Source organism: Diabrotica virgifera, chromosome 1, assembly GCF_917563875.1.
Source record: "Diabrotica virgifera virgifera chromosome 1, PGI_DIABVI_V3a".
Taxonomy (NCBI): domain Eukaryota; kingdom Metazoa; phylum Arthropoda; class Insecta; order Coleoptera; family Chrysomelidae; genus Diabrotica; species Diabrotica virgifera.
Window position 1 is genome coordinate 126,325,529 of NC_065443.1, and position 18,970 is coordinate 126,344,498.

At 33.3% G+C, this 18,970-nt stretch overlaps 1 protein-coding gene across 1 annotated transcript in view; it reads left to right on the plus strand.

The window, feature by feature from the left end:
* LOC114338741 (serine-rich adhesin for platelets) overlaps nucleotides 1–18,970 on the plus strand; it is a 146,624-nt gene that overhangs the window by 118,962 nt on the left and 8,692 nt on the right. The window contains exons 2-5 of the mRNA XM_028289360.2: nucleotides 8,446–8,628; nucleotides 9,038–9,824; nucleotides 10,663–11,939; nucleotides 15,798–15,942. Of these exons, the coding sequence (XP_028145161.2) occupies nucleotides 8,446–8,628; nucleotides 9,038–9,824; nucleotides 10,663–11,939; nucleotides 15,798–15,942 (2,392 nt within the window). The remainder of the gene's footprint in view (nucleotides 1–8,445; nucleotides 8,629–9,037; nucleotides 9,825–10,662; nucleotides 11,940–15,797; nucleotides 15,943–18,970) is intronic.

Consider the following 18,970-nt stretch of genomic DNA (forward strand, 5'->3'; position numbering starts at 1 on the left):
TTCCTCATTATCGGTTCTTGTTCCAGTTCTCTCCTTATATCTTCATCTCTGAATCTCTCAAACTTCGTAACTCCAGCTGTTCTTCTCATGTAGGTATTTCATCTCTGTCGCGTTTATGATTGATTCATGTTTCTTTTGCACAATCCATGTTTCCGTCCCATATGTCATTACCGCATTTACAATGCTGTTATACACTCTGAGTTTAGTTTTATTGTCTATTTCTGATTTCCTAAAAATTGTATTATTAAAGAGTAATACACGTTAGTAGCCTTCTTCAGTTTATTACTTATTGCCATGTTCGTTTTCCCACCAGCTGTTATTATATTTCCCAAATATTCAAAAGTAGATATTTGTTCTATTACTTGTTCCCTTACTATTTGTTATTCCTTTCTTTTTCTCATCTCCTTTCTTTTCTTTTATTGTGATTCATTTCCATTTTTAATTTCTGTATCTCTTTTTGCCAAATATCTATTAGTTTTTGCATTTTTTCTACTATAGAAGGGAGATCTTTATTACATTTAAGTTTTTGTATCCTAATATATACCTACTGGAAGTTTCTTGTTTGATCTTTTGTATTTTTTATTAAGGTATTCATGATTATCATAAACAAGAGAGGACTTAGTCCACCTCCTTGCTTAATTCCCTTATTATATATCTCATTTAAACGTGGCTGATCTTTCCCCATTTATTTGTACTTGGCCTTCTACTTCCATATAAATAATATAGATTTTATGACATCATCTTTTTTGGTATATTTTAACTTTCCAATATTTTCCACAATATTTCTCTGTTTATCGTATCAAAATCCGCCTTCTGATCAACGAACATAAGAAATAGTGCATCCCCTTTACGGCATTGTCTCTCTATTATATTCCTTATAATATATACGTTATCGTTTCTGTGACGGTTTGAGCTGAATGCAGCCTGTTCTTCTTCCATTTATTTCTCTATTACTGACGCTTTTCTATAATTCTCGTATATACTTATATACCTTGAAGCCGACCGATGACAAACATAGCTATTGCTCTATAATTCTCAAATTCATTATGTTGCCCTTATTTTTATATTGGTAGAACTATATTTTCTTCCAGTCTTCTGTGATTTTCTCTGTACTCCATGCTTCCTTATCATGCGTCCTCTCATGCCGTTTTTCCAATTTTAATATTCTTTATAGCCTCTTCCAATTCTTCCTTTTTTATCTTCTCTGGCTCCTTTTCCTCTTCCACATCTGGTCTATTTCCTCCTCTTTCATTTCTTTCTACTTCTTCTTGTTTGAATTTATCTTCGTAGTATTGTTTCCATACTTCTACTGATTCTGTAGTCTCTGTTTTTAATTGGTTATGTTTCTCTTTGATTCCATACTCTGTCCTACCTTTTCCCTCTTCAACTTTTTATACGATTCCAGAATTTTCGGTTATTTGTTTTGTAATTTGCTTCCAATTCTCTTCCGAATTCTTCCCAGCTCAGCTTTTTCGCTTCCCTTACTTCTGTCTTTGCTCTATTACGTTTCTCTATATTTGTTAATTTCATCTCTACACTGTTGATATTTTTCCACTGTTAATTATACTAATATATATAACTATCATTCTTCTTCTTTAAGTACCGTCTTCAATCGAAGGTTGGATATCATCATCACTATCTTTACTCTATCTACCGCTGCTCTGAAGAGTTCTATAGAGCTGCATTTAAATGAGTCCCTTAAATTCTTCAACCATGACACTCTCCTTCCTATATTCCTTCCACCTCTTATCTTTTCCTGTATTATCAGTATTAGCATTTCATATCGCTCTCCACTCATTACATGTCCCAGATAATGTAACCTTTTAATTTTTATTGTGTTTATTATTTCGCATTCTCTACCCATTTCTCGCAATATTTCCGCGTTCAGTTTCTTCTGTATCCATGCTATTCTAAGCATCAGTGGCGGCTCATGGCCTTGGAGACAGGGTCGGCTAGGTTTTTTTGTCTCCTCATATAGGTATACCATCAAACTAAAAGGCTTAAATCATCATAGGAGATTTTGTTGTTTTTTGTTTTTTTATTTGATGTACTTGACATTCTCTTGTTTCATGGTGTTTCGACAATACGTGTTGATTCTTTTGAGACAAGATAAATCCCGTTTATTTGAGGCAGAAATTGGTGGTAGTGGTGATAAGAAAATTGATGAACAGTTTGTTATAATGAATTGCAGTACATTACTACATAGAATTATACATACATATTTTGTAACTTATCCCACTTTCTGAAAATATTTGGATCGGCATAATTTTTAAGTACCTAACTTGTTATAATAAATATCTTGGAAATTCTTTGGCGAAGGTAACTTTTAATTTTTGAATTGTCAAAGAGGTCAAAAATTTGCAAATGTTCAAAATTCGAAAAACGAGTATCTATTTGCATATATTAGTAGGTATCCAAAATTTCAAGATATACCTACTCGTTTTTCGAGAGATGTATCATGTTGTTGTCTTTTTTGGGATGGTTCGGAAATATCAAGCGAATCCAAAATGTCACTGCGTATATATTGGAAACTACTATCATTACGAAAATCTCTGAGATTTTGCACCAGCTTTCGTATTCTATTTTTTGAATAAATAATGTCAGTTGACTGTTTTTGAACAATAATGCTGCTCTGTCTTAAAAATATTTAAGAGAATATTAAAAGAGTAATTATTTAATAAAGTTCTCAAACCGATTGCTTCACGGATCGACGTATCGCCAATTTCAAAATCGTCGCCTTCGATAATAAAATCAAAAACTTCCAAAAGCTGTTCACGAAAATCTGCTACAGATACTAAAACTACCAGAGATAATCTGCTTAGATAAAACTAATCGAGATTTAAAATTTCATCGCGTCTGACAAACTGTTCGCTTTTTTTTTCGAAACAAATTTGTTCTAAAGCAGTAATCCGTTTAGGTGAGCTAAACTGGCAAGAAAAGACGATAGATATTCTTTATTTTTTTACACGTATCATGCAAAACTAAATTCATTATATGCGCATAATAGTGAGTAAATAAAGCTTGTGATGCAATATGTAGTTTTAACTTTTGACTGGAGACTATTCACCACACATCACAGCAACGCCGTCATAAGATTGCCCCAGTTTGCCCTACCAATTTATTTTTGATATCAAAAAATTTTAATCTGTTCTTTAAAACACCAAAAATATATTCTGCCTTATTGCTTTTACTCACGTCTCTAAAACCTAAAAACCTCTCATAAATATTACCACGTAACGCGCATCGAACAACAATAATTGATAATTGTGAATGACAAGATAATCAGAAATTTCATCTACTTCCAGCGAAAAGCAAATGGTTTTCTAAATCTCAGATTCAATAACGTTATTCAAAATGTAACTATTCGGTTAGGTATATGTATTAGTTCATTCTGTATTACGAATACACTTCGAATCAGAAAGTAAATATTTCTAAAGCAATTTTATTATTTTCTCTATAATTACTTTGATTTTTAACAAATGCTTCGATCCATCATGTCCACTAAATGATAATTCCTGACAACTTAAAAAATTACAATATCAATTAAACGACGTAAAATGGCGTGATTATTTTTGACAATTTCTGCCGATGCGATCTGGCGATGCCAAATGAAACACCGGCCGGCAGATTTAAATATGCCGTACCTGCCTACGGAGAGAATGTATGTTCGCTTGCTCATCGACTTGTTATTTCGTTGAGTTTTACGCGTAAGCGTCAAGCTACGGAGTGCTACGGATGAGTTAGGTACGGCTAGCCGAAAAGTCAGATGAATGGCCCGGATCATTCATTTTTTTGAGAAGTCTGTTATGCGCAGGAATCACTTAACGCTCGGATTGATCAAATCCTTTTAAAAACCATGAATAAAATTTAGTCTGTATTATCTGACAGATTTATTTTACTTCACAGATACAAATATTAAAAAAAACTATCTATATAAATGTGTGGGTCGGCACTGCCGACCCTGCCGACCCTGACCGGCCTCCACTGCTAAGCATCATTCTGTAACACCACATTTAGCTTATTTATATGTTCTTGCTTCAATGTCCAGCTATATAACTATCATAATACCTCGTATATATCGGTCTCCAGAGCTATTTATATGTGTAACAATTTGCAAAAATAGATGTTGTAATCTTTTGTCAATATTTTCTCGTTTGTAGGATGCACTTTTGTTAAATCTGTCGATACAATAATAATAACATGAAATGCTTGGATAATAACGATATGCATCAATTACTTTGAACGCTACGGTTGTTAAAACTAATACGAAAACAAAAAGGATAAATAGAAATTAGGTAAAATATTTGCAATAACAGTACCATATTTTGTTATGGAGTATTAGCTTTGTTTCATTCGTATTTTGTTGTTTTATAGGGTCTTGAATTTGGCAAGAATTTTCTTTTGTTTCTTGCTTATTCAATTATCGTCTGCTTTATTATCTTCTCCATCAATCAACTTGTATATTTTATTAATGACAGCTATTTTAAACACGTTTTATCCTTATTTGTCTAGTACTTCCATCTTTATTTTAGACTAAATAATTGCTCCGTAGAATATCGTTGTAAGAACTAGCTTTAAAAATTTTCAGAAAGCAAAAAATAAACATATTTTTTTATTAAACACATTATTAAACTAGGTACTGAAATCTGGTCACAGTTGACCAATTATCAATTATTTTTTGACGTAAATTACTAAATCATACATAAATTCTAAGAGCTTAACACTCAAGAGATTTTGGAGATATTACATGTAACAAATATCCCCAAAACTCTTCAGCTTAGCTCTGGAAGAAACTCAATCACCTTAGATATTGCGATGATGTTATTATTACAACCAACCAAGAAGGACTAGCCACAATGCTGACTCAACTACCACAAGCATCAGAGAAGATAGGGTTGAAATGAACACGAGTAAAACAAATACCATGACAAATACAAATGACAGAATAAATATAAATATAAATATAATATGTATATATTACCTGGGTCAAATAATCAAAGCTAATAAAGAGAACCAAACAATTGAAGTACAAAGAAGAATCAGATTGGCGTGGGCAGAGTTTGGAAAGTTAAGATGGATACTAAAAAACACAAAGATACAACAGTACCTAAAAACCCGTGTATTTGATCAGTGCATCCTTTCTGTTCTGACGTATGGCTTAGAAACATGAACATTAACAAAGCCCAACATGAACAGAATATAAATAACTCAGAGAAAAATGGAAAGATACATGTTGGGAATAAAACTGTAAGACAGAAAATCAAAAAAATGGATAAGAGACAAAACAACACATTAAAAAATGTAACTGGACATACAACAGGGTTAAAGTGGATATTTGCAGGAAACAATGAAGATAAAAGATGGGATGCTGAAATATAAAACTGGAGAACGTGGACAGGAAGAAGAGGAAGAGGAAGATCTCAGATGTGATGGAAGGACGATATTGTAAAAGCTGCAGAAACTCATTGGAAAAGCGCAGCCAAGGACAGACAGATATGGAAAGAATTTGGGAAGGCATATGTCCAAAGTTCGATAGAAATGGGCTAAAGAAGAACACTATGGTATCCGTAACCTCTTATTTTACCTAACAAGTATGCACTAGGCTAACACACAGCACAGCACTATGCTCTGTTTTTACACTTTGCACTAACTAAAATGGTTTTCTTCGTTTGAGTCTTCTTTCTAACCCAGTATTACCGAGATGCTGGATGGCTTCGATGTTTACATGACTATGGAGCTATTTTTTATTGTTCATGACTACCTGCTATCTTCTTGATAACTTTATCTACATCTTCCATCTCAAGGTCCTTGTGGAGGTCGACATATCTGATATACCAGGAGTATTAACGATGTTCCTTAACACTTTATTTTGTAGGAAATGTTGATAATGTAGGTATTAACCTAGATTCTGGATGATCTGCGATGTTACTTGAATTGGCACAGCCCGAGAGTTGGCAACCATGTCCATACTACCCATACTGGTCTCTGTATTTGTTTCTACAAAAGTATTTTATTATGTATGGACAATACTGAGTTTCTTCCCATCAGCCAATACATTTTTTTGTAACGGATACCTAGTTCTTCCCTTTTTTTAATATGGATTTTCCACCGAAGTCTTGCATCAAGTGTGACGCCCAAGTATTTTGCAGAAGACGCATATGGTATTTGGGCATCATTTCTTCTAATTCGAATATTTTGGGATTTTGCAATGCTGATCAGAAGCTCTCAGTGTCTTAATTCTCAGAAATAAATTCTTTCTAAGATATAGCACTTTAAAGATTATGGGATCTAATTTTTTTGACTGAAGAACAGAAAGAAATGTTATTCCTATACCATATTCGTGTTTGTTGTGATTCAGATGCCGTGTATTGAATGTGTGGCACGGTATGTTTCCAAATTCAGGATTTTGAAAAATGGGCTAAAAGCCAACACTTTGAAGCTCTATTAAAAAATAATCAGAAGCAATTGATTTCTGAGTCTCGGGGAAATGAGAACTTTTGCTCAACATAAGCATGACCAAAGCTAAGTACCTCTCTGCAAAGTGTAAGTCAATTGAACTGAAACCACTTTTACATAAGAAAAGTGTCGGAATCCTTTCCGATATATGTAATATGACCTTTGTAAATTTTTATTATTGTTAACCAAACATCTGAGTGACTGTTCGGTGCCATGATAATACAGGGTGATTTTTATTACATATATTGAAATTACATGCTTGCGACCCAAATAATAAACTAACCTCAACAGGTAAAAAAGGAATACAAAAATAGAGTCGAAAGTACTTGTTTTATTATTGTCGGTACTTTGACTGTGTACATTCTTGAATGTTATCTTGTGGCAAATTAGTCTAAGGCGGTTCGATAATGTAAATAGATTTAAAAATATGAATAAACTGTTTAATTAAAATGTAAGAAGTTATTTGTCTCCTTCCTCCCAACATCACGTGGCGATCCTGCCAGTCCATGAGATACCAAAGGAAGTATACTATTGTTCTGAAGCTATTTCCTTGTATCATTTTTATAATCAACTATTTTAATTGGAAAATAAGCTACAATTACATTGAAAATAATAATTTGATTAACATTTCGGCGTCCAAATCGGATGTCGTTGTCCAAATACAAAATATTACTAAATTAAACAAAAATGTTGTTGTTTAGTAAAAAATTCTTCATTTATATGGGCAATTCAGACATATATTATATATTTTAAAATAGAATACTTTAAAATGATATTGGTAATATTTATAAGTTGCGTTCCTGGGACGACTTTACTGAAAGATAGTTCTTTCGATTACATGAAATCAACCCAAACTCAAGCATATCCGCCACAAAAAAATCATAGCATGTGATATGTCTTTAAACTTTAAAAAGACAAACAAATGCAACATTCTCTAACACGAGAATTTTACTCTCACTGTTGCATTTGGTTGTCTCACCAAATGCAACAGTGAGAGTAAAATTCTCGTGTTAGAGAATGTTGCATTTGTTTGTCTTTTTAAAGACAGATCACATGCTATGATTTTTTTGTGGCGGATATTCTTGAGTTTGGATTGATTTCATGTAATAGAATGAACTATCTTTCAGTAAAGTCGTTCCAGGAATGCAACTCATAAATATTAGCAATATCATTTTAAAGTCTTCTACTTTAAAATGTATAATATTTCTGAATTGCCGATATAAATGAGTCAGATTAAATAAATTATTAGAAAAATTTTTTACTAAGCAACAACATTTTTGTTTAATTTAGTAGATATTATTTTGTATTTTGACAACGACATCCGATTTGGACGTCGAAACGTTAATAAAACTATTATTTCAATCTAATTGTGGCTTATTTCCCAATAAAAAAGGAAGTATAACAGGCTCGGAAATAGGCTAGAAAATTTATACCGATTATAACAAAATTCAGTTTGGCAACATTGTGTAAATACCAAGTCTTCTCGAATATCAACAGAACTATAATTTAGTACAGACAAATTAATATGTTTTTGTACCAACAAAAATGAGATGTTTTAACCAAATAATGTTCGAATATGATGTGATTGTCCTTAAAAGTAGAAAAAAATTATTTCTCTTGCTTACTATTTTTATAGTCTAATTATCTAAGTCTATGTCTATCGTCTAAGTGTTTACTGTAACCTAACTACTGACTAATTTACATTGATTAATAGGATGTTAAAATACTAGCTTATCTTGTCAGTGCTGATCTTTACATCGGCTACTCGAATTTCTTAAACATTTATAAAAAACATTGATACCGTCACTTTTTTGCGCATTCTGACTGATTTCCATTTCTACTATACAAAGTGTTAAAAGACAGTTACCAATACAACAATAATTGTTGTTATTTAGTAACGAGTTATATTTTAGGCCTTCAATCCATACATTTTCCCGTCTGGATGAATCTATTGTTTCTTGTATTAACTCTTTTATTATTTTATTTCAGATTCACAATGAAAACAACGAAGATAATATAGCCATATCGCCCTATGGGGCTGTTAGTATTCTTATAGCTTTAGGAGAAGGTCTTCAGGGTGAAGCGGTACGTGAACTGCAACAAGCTGCTCATATTCCCAACGACATTTCAATTATTAGAGTGGGTTTGCGAGATATTCATCGCCATTTAAAGGTAAATATTGCTTACATTTTCAATTATCTATTCCCGTTTCATCTTCGTAAATCATATTATTTAATATTGTCTCATGATTACTATCACCTACATCCCTATAGGGCTTTTTATTCATAGTCATTTGTTTCGAGTTTCTGTATGTCGTATAATCCGTGTATACTAATATTATACACGGAATATACAACATATGACGGAAGCTCGAAACAAATGACAATCGATGAAAAGCCCTATACTTCATCACTATAATTTATTTTCATCCTGCTCTAAGTCTTCCGCAGATTTTTTCTCATACATGATACTAATGATCCTAAAGGAATTACCTTAATATGTCCAAAACTAACAATAACATGTTCTATATTTTATTTATTGAAAAATAAATCATTCTTTTTTTATTTTCTTTATATTTCAGAGTTATTTTATTCCCAAAGAAGGTTTCCTAGCAGGATTAACCTTAAACCATGAGAACGTTACTTTAAGATCATCCTATGTCGACACTTTAAAGTACTATGGTTTTGATATTACGTCTTTTAACAGTGGGTTATATCCCCCTCCACCAACAACAGAGCGACCATCTTTAACAACTACAGACACACCTGGAAGAGAAATGACCATGGAGATGACGTTACCTCCAACTGCTACAGAACAACAACCTAAGTTAGACACTACAGTGGTTACAGCATCTGTAACTGTCAAAGATATGGTTACCACTACAAATCCAACTACTACTTTAACTACAGAAGAAACTACAGCTCCAACTACTACGATTATCCCTATGATATCAACTGAATTAAGTACTATGTTACCTACAGAACTCACTACCACTATTACAACTTTACAACCAACTACTACACCAAATTCAGAACCAAGTACACTTAAAATAGTTACCACAGAAGTACCTACAACTAGTACTACAGTTGTGACTACAGAAGTAAGTATGCGTACTACAGAAGAAGTTACAAAAATTACTAGGGAAATAAAAGATAATAGCATTACACCCAGTATCACAACTGAAGAAATGTATACAACACTTGCAACTTCTCCTACAAGTACTTCCGAGGAACCAACAACAGTTACCACTATAAATATAGATACCACTACAAAGGTGATCAAAGAAACTATGGAGACAACTGCAGAAGAGGTTACAACTACAGAAATTAATACAGAAAACGTACCAATGGAAATTTCATCAACCACTGGTAAGTTGTGGTCAATTTAAATATTATTCTTTCAATGTAAAGTTTGTTTAGCAGTAAATGGTTGACTTCAGTTAGTGCGGTCGTAAATATTATTAAATTTATCTGACTTAGCCCATTGTTAAGACCGGTCCGGACCGATAAGGAAACGAGTTTGGCAATTAACACTGACTAGACGGTACTCCTATAATAAAACAAAGGATCCACAAAATTTACAATAATTACGACGACAATAACAAAAAAACGGATGTAAAATATATTGCTTTGCCTTATATACCAGAAATTATTGTTTTCAAATGAGTTTTAAAATAAATTAAATCTATTTTAATTGCTAAGGTTATAGAAAAACAAACATTCAAACATATTTAAATTTTATCTGAAACCGGGTCTTTTATACTATTATCGGTTATCGGTAACCGGTATTATTTGAAGTCAACCATTTACTGCTAAACAAACTTTACCCAATGTGAAGACAGTTTAAGCTATATCCTGAAGATATCAATCAGTTTTGGTTATTGTTAATTATGGTAAAAGTCCGGATTATAGGCATTTTGATCTTCTGCTTGTTTTTCTGATAAGTTAGAATTTTTAGTAAAAATGCTTGTCTTACTTATTTAAAAAAATTAATTAAAATCCTTTATATAAGGTATACATACTTATATTAAAAAGTCCCTTTCGGGCTACATCACAGAACGTTTTCAGTATAAAACTTCCATCATCAGTGCTTCTTAAAGGTGCTTGAGCTACCAAAAAAATGTTTTTGGAGGCTTCCATAACACAATGTGTTATTTATATTATTGTTTACATTTTTTAGATTAATAAATTTAAAACTTTTTTTTAGATTATACCACTCAAGCAGATACTACAGTAATATCTCCTATAACAACTACAACAGAAAGTGCCATTCTAGAAACTACTTCTAAGATACCTGATACAACAATAATTACTACTATTGAACCGATAGGAAGTGAAACAGAAACAACAACAGAAATTATAATGTTGGAAACTATATTAGTAACTTTGCCATCTGAAATATCAACAACAGTTGACTTATTACCACAGACTACACCTACAGTTATATCAACACAAGGTGAATCATTTCCGCAAACTACAATTACAGAAACAACAACAGACAGTTTAATAGAAGAAACTACAACAGAACCAAGTTTATCCAAAGAAACGTCAACTGAAGCTTCAAATGAAGGTGAAACATTCACACCAGCTAAATCTACAGCAACAACAATCGAATCTGTAACATTTGATAGTACATTGGTACCAACTGAGATTTCAACAGTGGCTGAATCATTCACACAAACTCAAGTTACAGAAAAAATCACAACTGAAGCACCAGCTACAGAAATTAAACCTGAAGTATCAACAAACACTGAAGCAGAAGACAGTACAAAAGAAATATCTACAGAAACTGAATCTGTTCCAGAAACAACAACTTTACTGTCATATCCCTACCCAGATGCATCAACACCAGAGATCGAAACGTCTAAAGATGTTGATGAAAATGAGGTTTTTGCCAGTGATTCCCCAACTTTGCCTGCTAAACGAAAACGATCAAAAAATAGCTTCAAGCAGTTAAATAGTTACAAACACAGACCCAGATCTACTTACACCTCGGATTATAATGAGTACCTTTCTGGAAAGAATAGAAAATTAGCCAGTGGAATAGGAGATTCAAAGAGAGATCCAATAAGAAGAACAAGATCCGTGGTAGACTACGTAATTGCTAGATACTACGATGACTATCACTCAAACAACCATCATAATTTGGAACCCTATGTACCACAAATGAGACCCAGCTTCTTAATACAGGGAAAGTATCGAGAAAATCAAATTGAGTTCATGAAGTACGATACAGTACTACCGTTTTTCTACGTATCTCATCTAAAGGTTCAAGCTTTAAGCTTTCCATTGGACAGCCCGAAATATTACTTACTCATACTGCTACCTGTGCAAGAAAACGGTGTCGATAGGCTTATTTGTGAATTGAGGTTCAATGGAAGTTTGAAGTATATCATAGAAAATTTAAGGCTCAGGCATGTGACCGCTGTTATACCAAGTTTTATGCTGAAGGGGTATGTCAATTTGACACCCACTTTGCAAAAGGTAAGTGGCGATAGAAATATAACTCAATATGTTACATTTAAATCGTCTTTTAAATTATCTCACTGAATCTTGGTATATTAAAAATGATTTCTAGTTGTTATTAACAATTGCCTGTCTTTATTGATTATCTTTAGGTAAAACTTTTATTCTATTCATCTCCTTTTACCAGGCATCTTATTGACATTTAATGTTTTTAAATTTTAGAGGAAGGTGTAACATCAATTGATCTCTCACCTTATTCTATTTTGGTTTAGTTTTGAAGTAGGTCTTGGGGCCAGATTGTATCTAGTCTCTTTGTGGCATGAATATTATTGAATAATTCCCTTATAAGTCATTTATAGGAAGTGGATAGGACACACCTTACCAAAACCAGCAACAAATATTGCTAGACAAGCTCTACATTACAATGCTCAAGGCAAAAGAAGAATGGGTAGACCATCTTATACGTGGAAAAGAACAATAGAGAAAGAACTCAAAGAAAATCATTTAACATGGAACGATGCAAAAAAGATAGCAAAAAACAGAAGAGAATGGAGAAAACTAGTAAACAAAATTGGACGGAACTCAACAGATGATGCGTGGGACTAGCAACCTCACCATCATTCCTCATGCTACTTGAAACGCCGCAAGGTGCCCTTTGCTCCACTTGGAGATGTATGATTATGATGAAGTCATTTTTGTGTTGAATGGTATGTTTATTTTGTGACTCCGTGGCTCGATGGATTTCTTCTCTGAGGAAAGGAATCTTTAAGTCGTAATCTTAGTGAAGTGTTTGATCACTTATATACTATGGAGTCACTATCGATCTTAGCACTTTAGACTGAAATCTTTGGATGCTATTCAGCGACGTTGTCTTTGCACAGCCCCATAGATTTCGTAGTCCATAGTACCAGATAGGTTTGTTTATGGCTTTGTATAGAAGAATTTTGTTTTATATGTTGAGTTTGTTCCAAGTGAAACGTTGGTCAAGATGGAGGCCAAGGTATCTAGCATCTGTTACTGCTGGTATTCTTATCTTGTCCATTCTTACAGGTGGGCATTTGTTGTACCGGTTGGTAAATGTTATTTGAATTCTAACAATAAAACACTGAAACGTTTGTTTTCTATACTTCCACAAAATTTATTATAACTATGTGACTACAGTTGTTTCGGCATTGTACCTTTCTCAAGTGATTTAGTTTACTATGTGTTTGCCTTTTTAAAGTCTTTAACTGAAGTGGTTGAGGAGTGGGGAGCTGTTTGTCTCGACTTGGTCATTCAGAATTATATCTGTATTTTTTAATTTGTTAATTTCCATAGATTCTAATAAAGATAGATTGAATACCTTTATTTTGAATACTTGTTTGAATACTACTTTTTGATACCTTTATTTTGAATATGCAGAATTTGAAACTCTTCATTAAAAGAATGATTATGATCTAGAAGGTGAAGTGCGTATGTAGAAGTGTCTGTTTTTCTATTGTTGAAAGCCCTTTTGTATTCTGCTACCCGTTTGTCAAAGGTTCTGCCAGTTTGACCGATGTAAGTTTTCGGACAGTCACCACAAGTTAGTTTGTAGACACCACTCTGTAGTTGTTTACTCTTTCGGCTCTTATTGTTCTTAATATATTTGCTAACGTTGTTGTTAATTCTGAAAGCTGGTGTTATTCCTTTCTTTTTTATGTATCTGGCTATTATTGTTGTTATCTTGCCAGTATATGTGATAGAGCAGAAGGTACTGGGTTCTTTCTGTGGTGGTGGATAGACTAATTTCAGGGCTTTCTTATGGAGTTTTTGGTTTAAAATTTTGTTGTTTGTTCGTTAGGAATATCGTTTACTGCTATTTGTTTAATGATGTTCAGTTCTATTTCGAAGTTATTCCTATGACAGAAATTCCCATGTCAAAAAATAACTTCGAAATAGAACTGAATGTCATTAAACAAATAGCAGTAAACAATGGCTATAACAAACAAACAATTAATAAAATTTTAAATCAAAAACTCCATAAGAAAGCCCTGAAATTGGTCTCTCCACCACCACAGAAAGAACCCGGTACCTTCTCTATCTTAAAAATAGTCAGATACATAAAAAAGAAAGGATTAACACCAGCTTTCAGAACTAATAACAACTTAAGCAAACATATTAAGAACAATAAGAGCCGAAAGAGAAAACAACTACAGAGTGGTGTCTACGAACTAACTTGTGGTGACTGTCCGAAAACTTACATCGGTCAAACTGGCAGAACCTTTGACAAACGGGTAGCAGAACACAAAAGAGCTTTCTACAATAGAAAAACAGACACTTTTACATACGCACCTCACCTTCTAGATCATAATCATTCTTTTAATGAAGAGTTTCAAACTCTGCATACTCAAAATAAAGGTCTTAAGCTATCTTTATTAGAATATATGGAAATTAACAAATTAAAAAATACAGATATAATTCTGAATGACCAACTCGAGACAAACAGCTCCCCACTCCTCAACCTCTTCAGTTAAAGACTTTAAAAAGGCAAACACATAGTAAACTAAATCACTTGAGAAATGCACTCTGCCGAAACAGGTGTAGTCACATAGTTGTAATAAATTTTGTGGAAGTATAGAAAACAAACGTTTTCAGTGTTTTATTGTTAGATAAAATGAACTTCCATCAAGTAACGGTCGAATCCGTCAGTTATTTGAATTGCTTTTGTTTTTACCTATGTTCCCCATTTTGTGTACTAATCACTGAGTATGTCTAGATGATGTTGCAGATCTTGTGAGACTTGTATAGGACCTTCGTTTACAGCTAGTATTCCTACGTCGTCAGTAATTAAAGAGATTGTAATATTGTTAGTCTCTGGTATAGAGACTGTGTAGAGTGAGAACAGCAGCGGTCCGAGAACACTACCATGCGGGATTCCGGAGTTGATAGAACAAAGCATGGATTATTAGTCATTGAATTTTACAGAGAAATATTTATTTGATATGTAGGATTTGAATAGGAGAACATAGTTACTGGATAGTGCTACTTTGTACTTAGTAAAACAGGCCTCTGTGCCAGATTTTGCCAGACGCTTATTAGGTGTTTAGGAATATAGCTTTGCTGTACTTCTTTTCTTCAAGACTTTTAGTTATTTCATTTATCATTCGATGGACTTGTTGTGCAGTGGAGTAATTTTCCCTAAAACCAACCTGAAGTTTTGGTAGTAAAATTACGAATTCATGATTTGAGTATATCCTTTGGAACAGCAACATTTCAAAAACTTTGCTTACGGTTGGAAGTAGGCTGGTGGGTTGATAAGATGTTACTTCATTGGGCTCTTTTCATGACTTAATGATTTCAGCGAATTTTCATTTTTTTTTAAGAATTATAAGCTTAGCAGGCTGTTGGTTTGTTTATGTATTTCTTTCTTGACTTCTGCAGAAGTAAAACTTTTTATCGAAAGACGATTTGACATGCTGCGCTAATTAGTTCTTACACTTTTTCAAAAAGTTAATATGAAAAGAAAAAATCATGGATCACTAGCGAAATACCTGTCTAAGGATGTATTGCATTTAAAAATTAAAAGTTTGCGGCACTGGAAGGGAGGAGGTTGACAAATGACACATGTCATCGTTAAAAGACGACTCCGTTGGAATAAAATTCGATCTGTTTTAGCATTTTCACAAAATTCAATGAATATTGTCAAATATCAGGGTGGATTCTTTTGAGTGGCTAAACCTTTATGCACCATTTAATGATACATAGATATTTTCAAATTATTTTGTAGGCACTAGCTCTAATTTAAACCAATTTTTTTTAAAATATGTTTTACATAATTTAATATTTTGCTAAAATGTTGTATTTCGACATTTTTGAAAATGTAAAATAATAAGAAAATTCTAAAATTTGTTTTAGTTGGGTATTCGACGAGTTTTTGAACCAAATCAAGCGGACTTTTCACCAATGACCAGTTTCAGAGAAATTTTTGTAACAAATATAGAACAGGCCATTACAGTTAACATCAGAAACTATGTAGAACCTGATCCTATAGTCAACAGAAGTAAGTATTGGTATGATTTAATGTTGAGTTTAAGGTTGTAACATGTTTAAAAAAATTTTGTTATTATTTTTTTATAAATTAAAATCTTCAACATACTACTGAGTGCGCTACTGATTGCGCTGCTGAGTACCATTGCTGATCTGAAATTTTTAAACTGTCTTCGATAACTTATAAAATCGCAACATGAATTTTTGTCCTGGGATAAGTACTATAGAGATTGTATCCTCTAAACTCTAAGCTACGGGAGGTATATTTGAAACGCCCAATTAGCCCTTATTGCCCTTTGGATTTCTGAACAGAAAAGCGCAACATCTGTGTGGGTTGTTTAGGGGAACAGACACGTTTTCTCAGGCGATTCATTTGATTTTGATTCAAGATCATATCTTTTTCAGCAGTTAAATTAATTTTAAGTACCAGATTAACAAACCCCAAAAAAGCGGACCATATACTCGAGTGCCGTGCCGAGTCCCCGAATTTGACGTAACCCGGAGAGGGGACTCGGGGCCCAAGCAAGCAATAAAGATCTAAGCTAAGTCACTAAAGGTAGCGGGAATAGAGCGCCTCACGCTGGCCTGCATTGATTGGGGTAGGTTTTCGTGTGGGAGTCTGTGTACCCAGGACTCCCACATGATAAGCACTTTGCTGATAGAGAGCCCCTATAGAGCAACATAGTGCTATTAATTGTGGTGGAGTAATGCCTGCTTACATGAGTTAATCCTTTTCGTCCCAATGAATTGTATCACCCGAATGTGATCAATGAGTGATCAAGTCTCTCAGACTGGTTTAATCACTACTGCTTGCTCGCTTGGGCGCTACTTTCTCGTGTTCCTGCTGAAAGTTCTGTTGAGATCAGAGTAGGTACATATATTTGTATTCTTACTTTGTGTTCTAAGGGATAAATTTCTTCCCTTTTTTTATACTACTCTTTGCAGTTAGATGAATGCGTATTTTTATTTAAATATCATTCTTCTTCCGTGTTATTTCAATAAAAGTTTTAAATTCCAATATAATGAGGGGCAATTAGCTTAGAGCGTCGGTGTCACCGACAAAAAAGCTCCCTTCAGAATTCGTCATGAAATAATCCCTTAAAAATACATTTTTTCGGAAATGGTAATTATCCTCTATTCAGATGTTTATCTTAACCACATTAAATAAAAATGGTCTTTTCAGAGACTCGAATCCTGTCTTCTGTTTAGATTGAATTTGTTCTGCTTTTCGATTAAATTCAATGTTCAAGCCAGCTCCCGTAAGCCATCTGCTTCTTGGAAGTTTGAACATTTAATTTAATCGAAAATGAATTTTTATTTGTGATATAAACATTTTTGTCTGATTTCTGACAGCAGTAAAATGTATTTTGAATTAAATGAATTACATACATTCTTCTTTTTTTGTCAAATAATTTAAATTAAAAAAAAGGTTTTGGAAACCTTGTCTAAATAATTATGTAAATGTTTATATTACTGAATAGAGAATTAAATAAACTTTCAAATGAGCTAGCACATGACCCCTATTCCCATTTAAAAAAATCATCGATTACGTCATAACGCCCAGATGTATGACGTCACTAGTATGACATGTATGACAATAAAAATCGACCTGTTTTAGGATTTTTCCTTAACATCGCGGGTTTACGAAATAACGAATTTATTCCTTTCATTTGGACCATACTGTATGTCTGAATTGCTAATATGAATGAGTCAGATTAAATTAAATTATTAGAAGAATTTTTTTAATATGGAACAACATTTTTGTTTAATTTATTAATATTTTGTATTTTGACAACGACGTCCGAAGTGAAAGTCGAAACGTTAATAAAATCATTTTTTTAAGTTAAATTGAGGCTTATTTCCCAATTAGAATAGTGATTTAAAATAAATGGTACTCCGTAAAAGGTAAAACTTTTTATTGGGGGTGTTGTTGCCGGGACTGTCTTGACCGGGGCTATTTTGTGTGCGATCTATTTTGTCGGGGCTATTTTGTTTACGGGCTATTTTGTCGAGGCTATTTTGTAATCGGGCTATTTTGACGGGGCTATTTTGACGGGGCTGTTTTGACCGGGCCATTTTGACGGGTCACGCATGATAACATAACCTTCATTGGATTCATTAATCTGTTTCTCCTGATTCTCCATGTGCTATCTTCCCCTTGCATCCGGCCATAGATATACTTTTCTCAGTATTTTTTTCTCGAATGTCCTGAGTTGGGCTTCATCTTTTTTCATTATTACCCAGGTTTCACAACCATATAGGTTACTAAAAGTCTAATCAATGTTCTGTAGATAGTCGTTTTGGTTCCTTTGTCTAATAATTTCGATGTCATCAATATTTTATTAGCATAGTATGTATTTACTATTCTCACTGTTCTACTATTCGCTACTTACGGAATTCTTCTGATTGATTTCTGTGCAGAGATATGTGAAGGCATTCACGCGTTCAATAGTATAGTTGTCGATTGTAATATTATTTTGATTGTCAGGTGTTCTTTTGTTCTTTTGATGGTCATATACTTTGTTTATTTTAAGCCCTCTTTTTCGTGCTTCAGGATCAATTTCTTTGAACGCTTCCATTAGTCGTGCTTTGTTCCTACTAATGATAGCTACAAATACATCGTTTGCATATGCATTAGTTTATACTGTTTTATTGTTTATAATATGGCCAGTTACATTGGTTTTTCTGATGACTGACTCAATAACTAGGCCCACTCCAGTATTTTCTGGGGTATAGATCGAAGTAGGTACCTACTTGTGTTCTTATTTTGTGTTCTCATGTGAAATTTTCTTCTCTTTTTTATAAACTATCCGTTACAGCTAGATTAATGCTTATTTAGGAAGACTCAGTAATGTGGTGAAAACCAAAAAGAAAGCCAAAGTGGTATACGTCATTTTTGTGAAATGATGTAAGTCTTGCTTTATAACCTTGATAAATACCCTCATAAATACCTTGAATAAATACCTTGAAAAGTAAAATCTTGTACTCGATACTTCTTCTATCGATTGGTGATTTATCTCTTGCTATTTTGACCACACGTG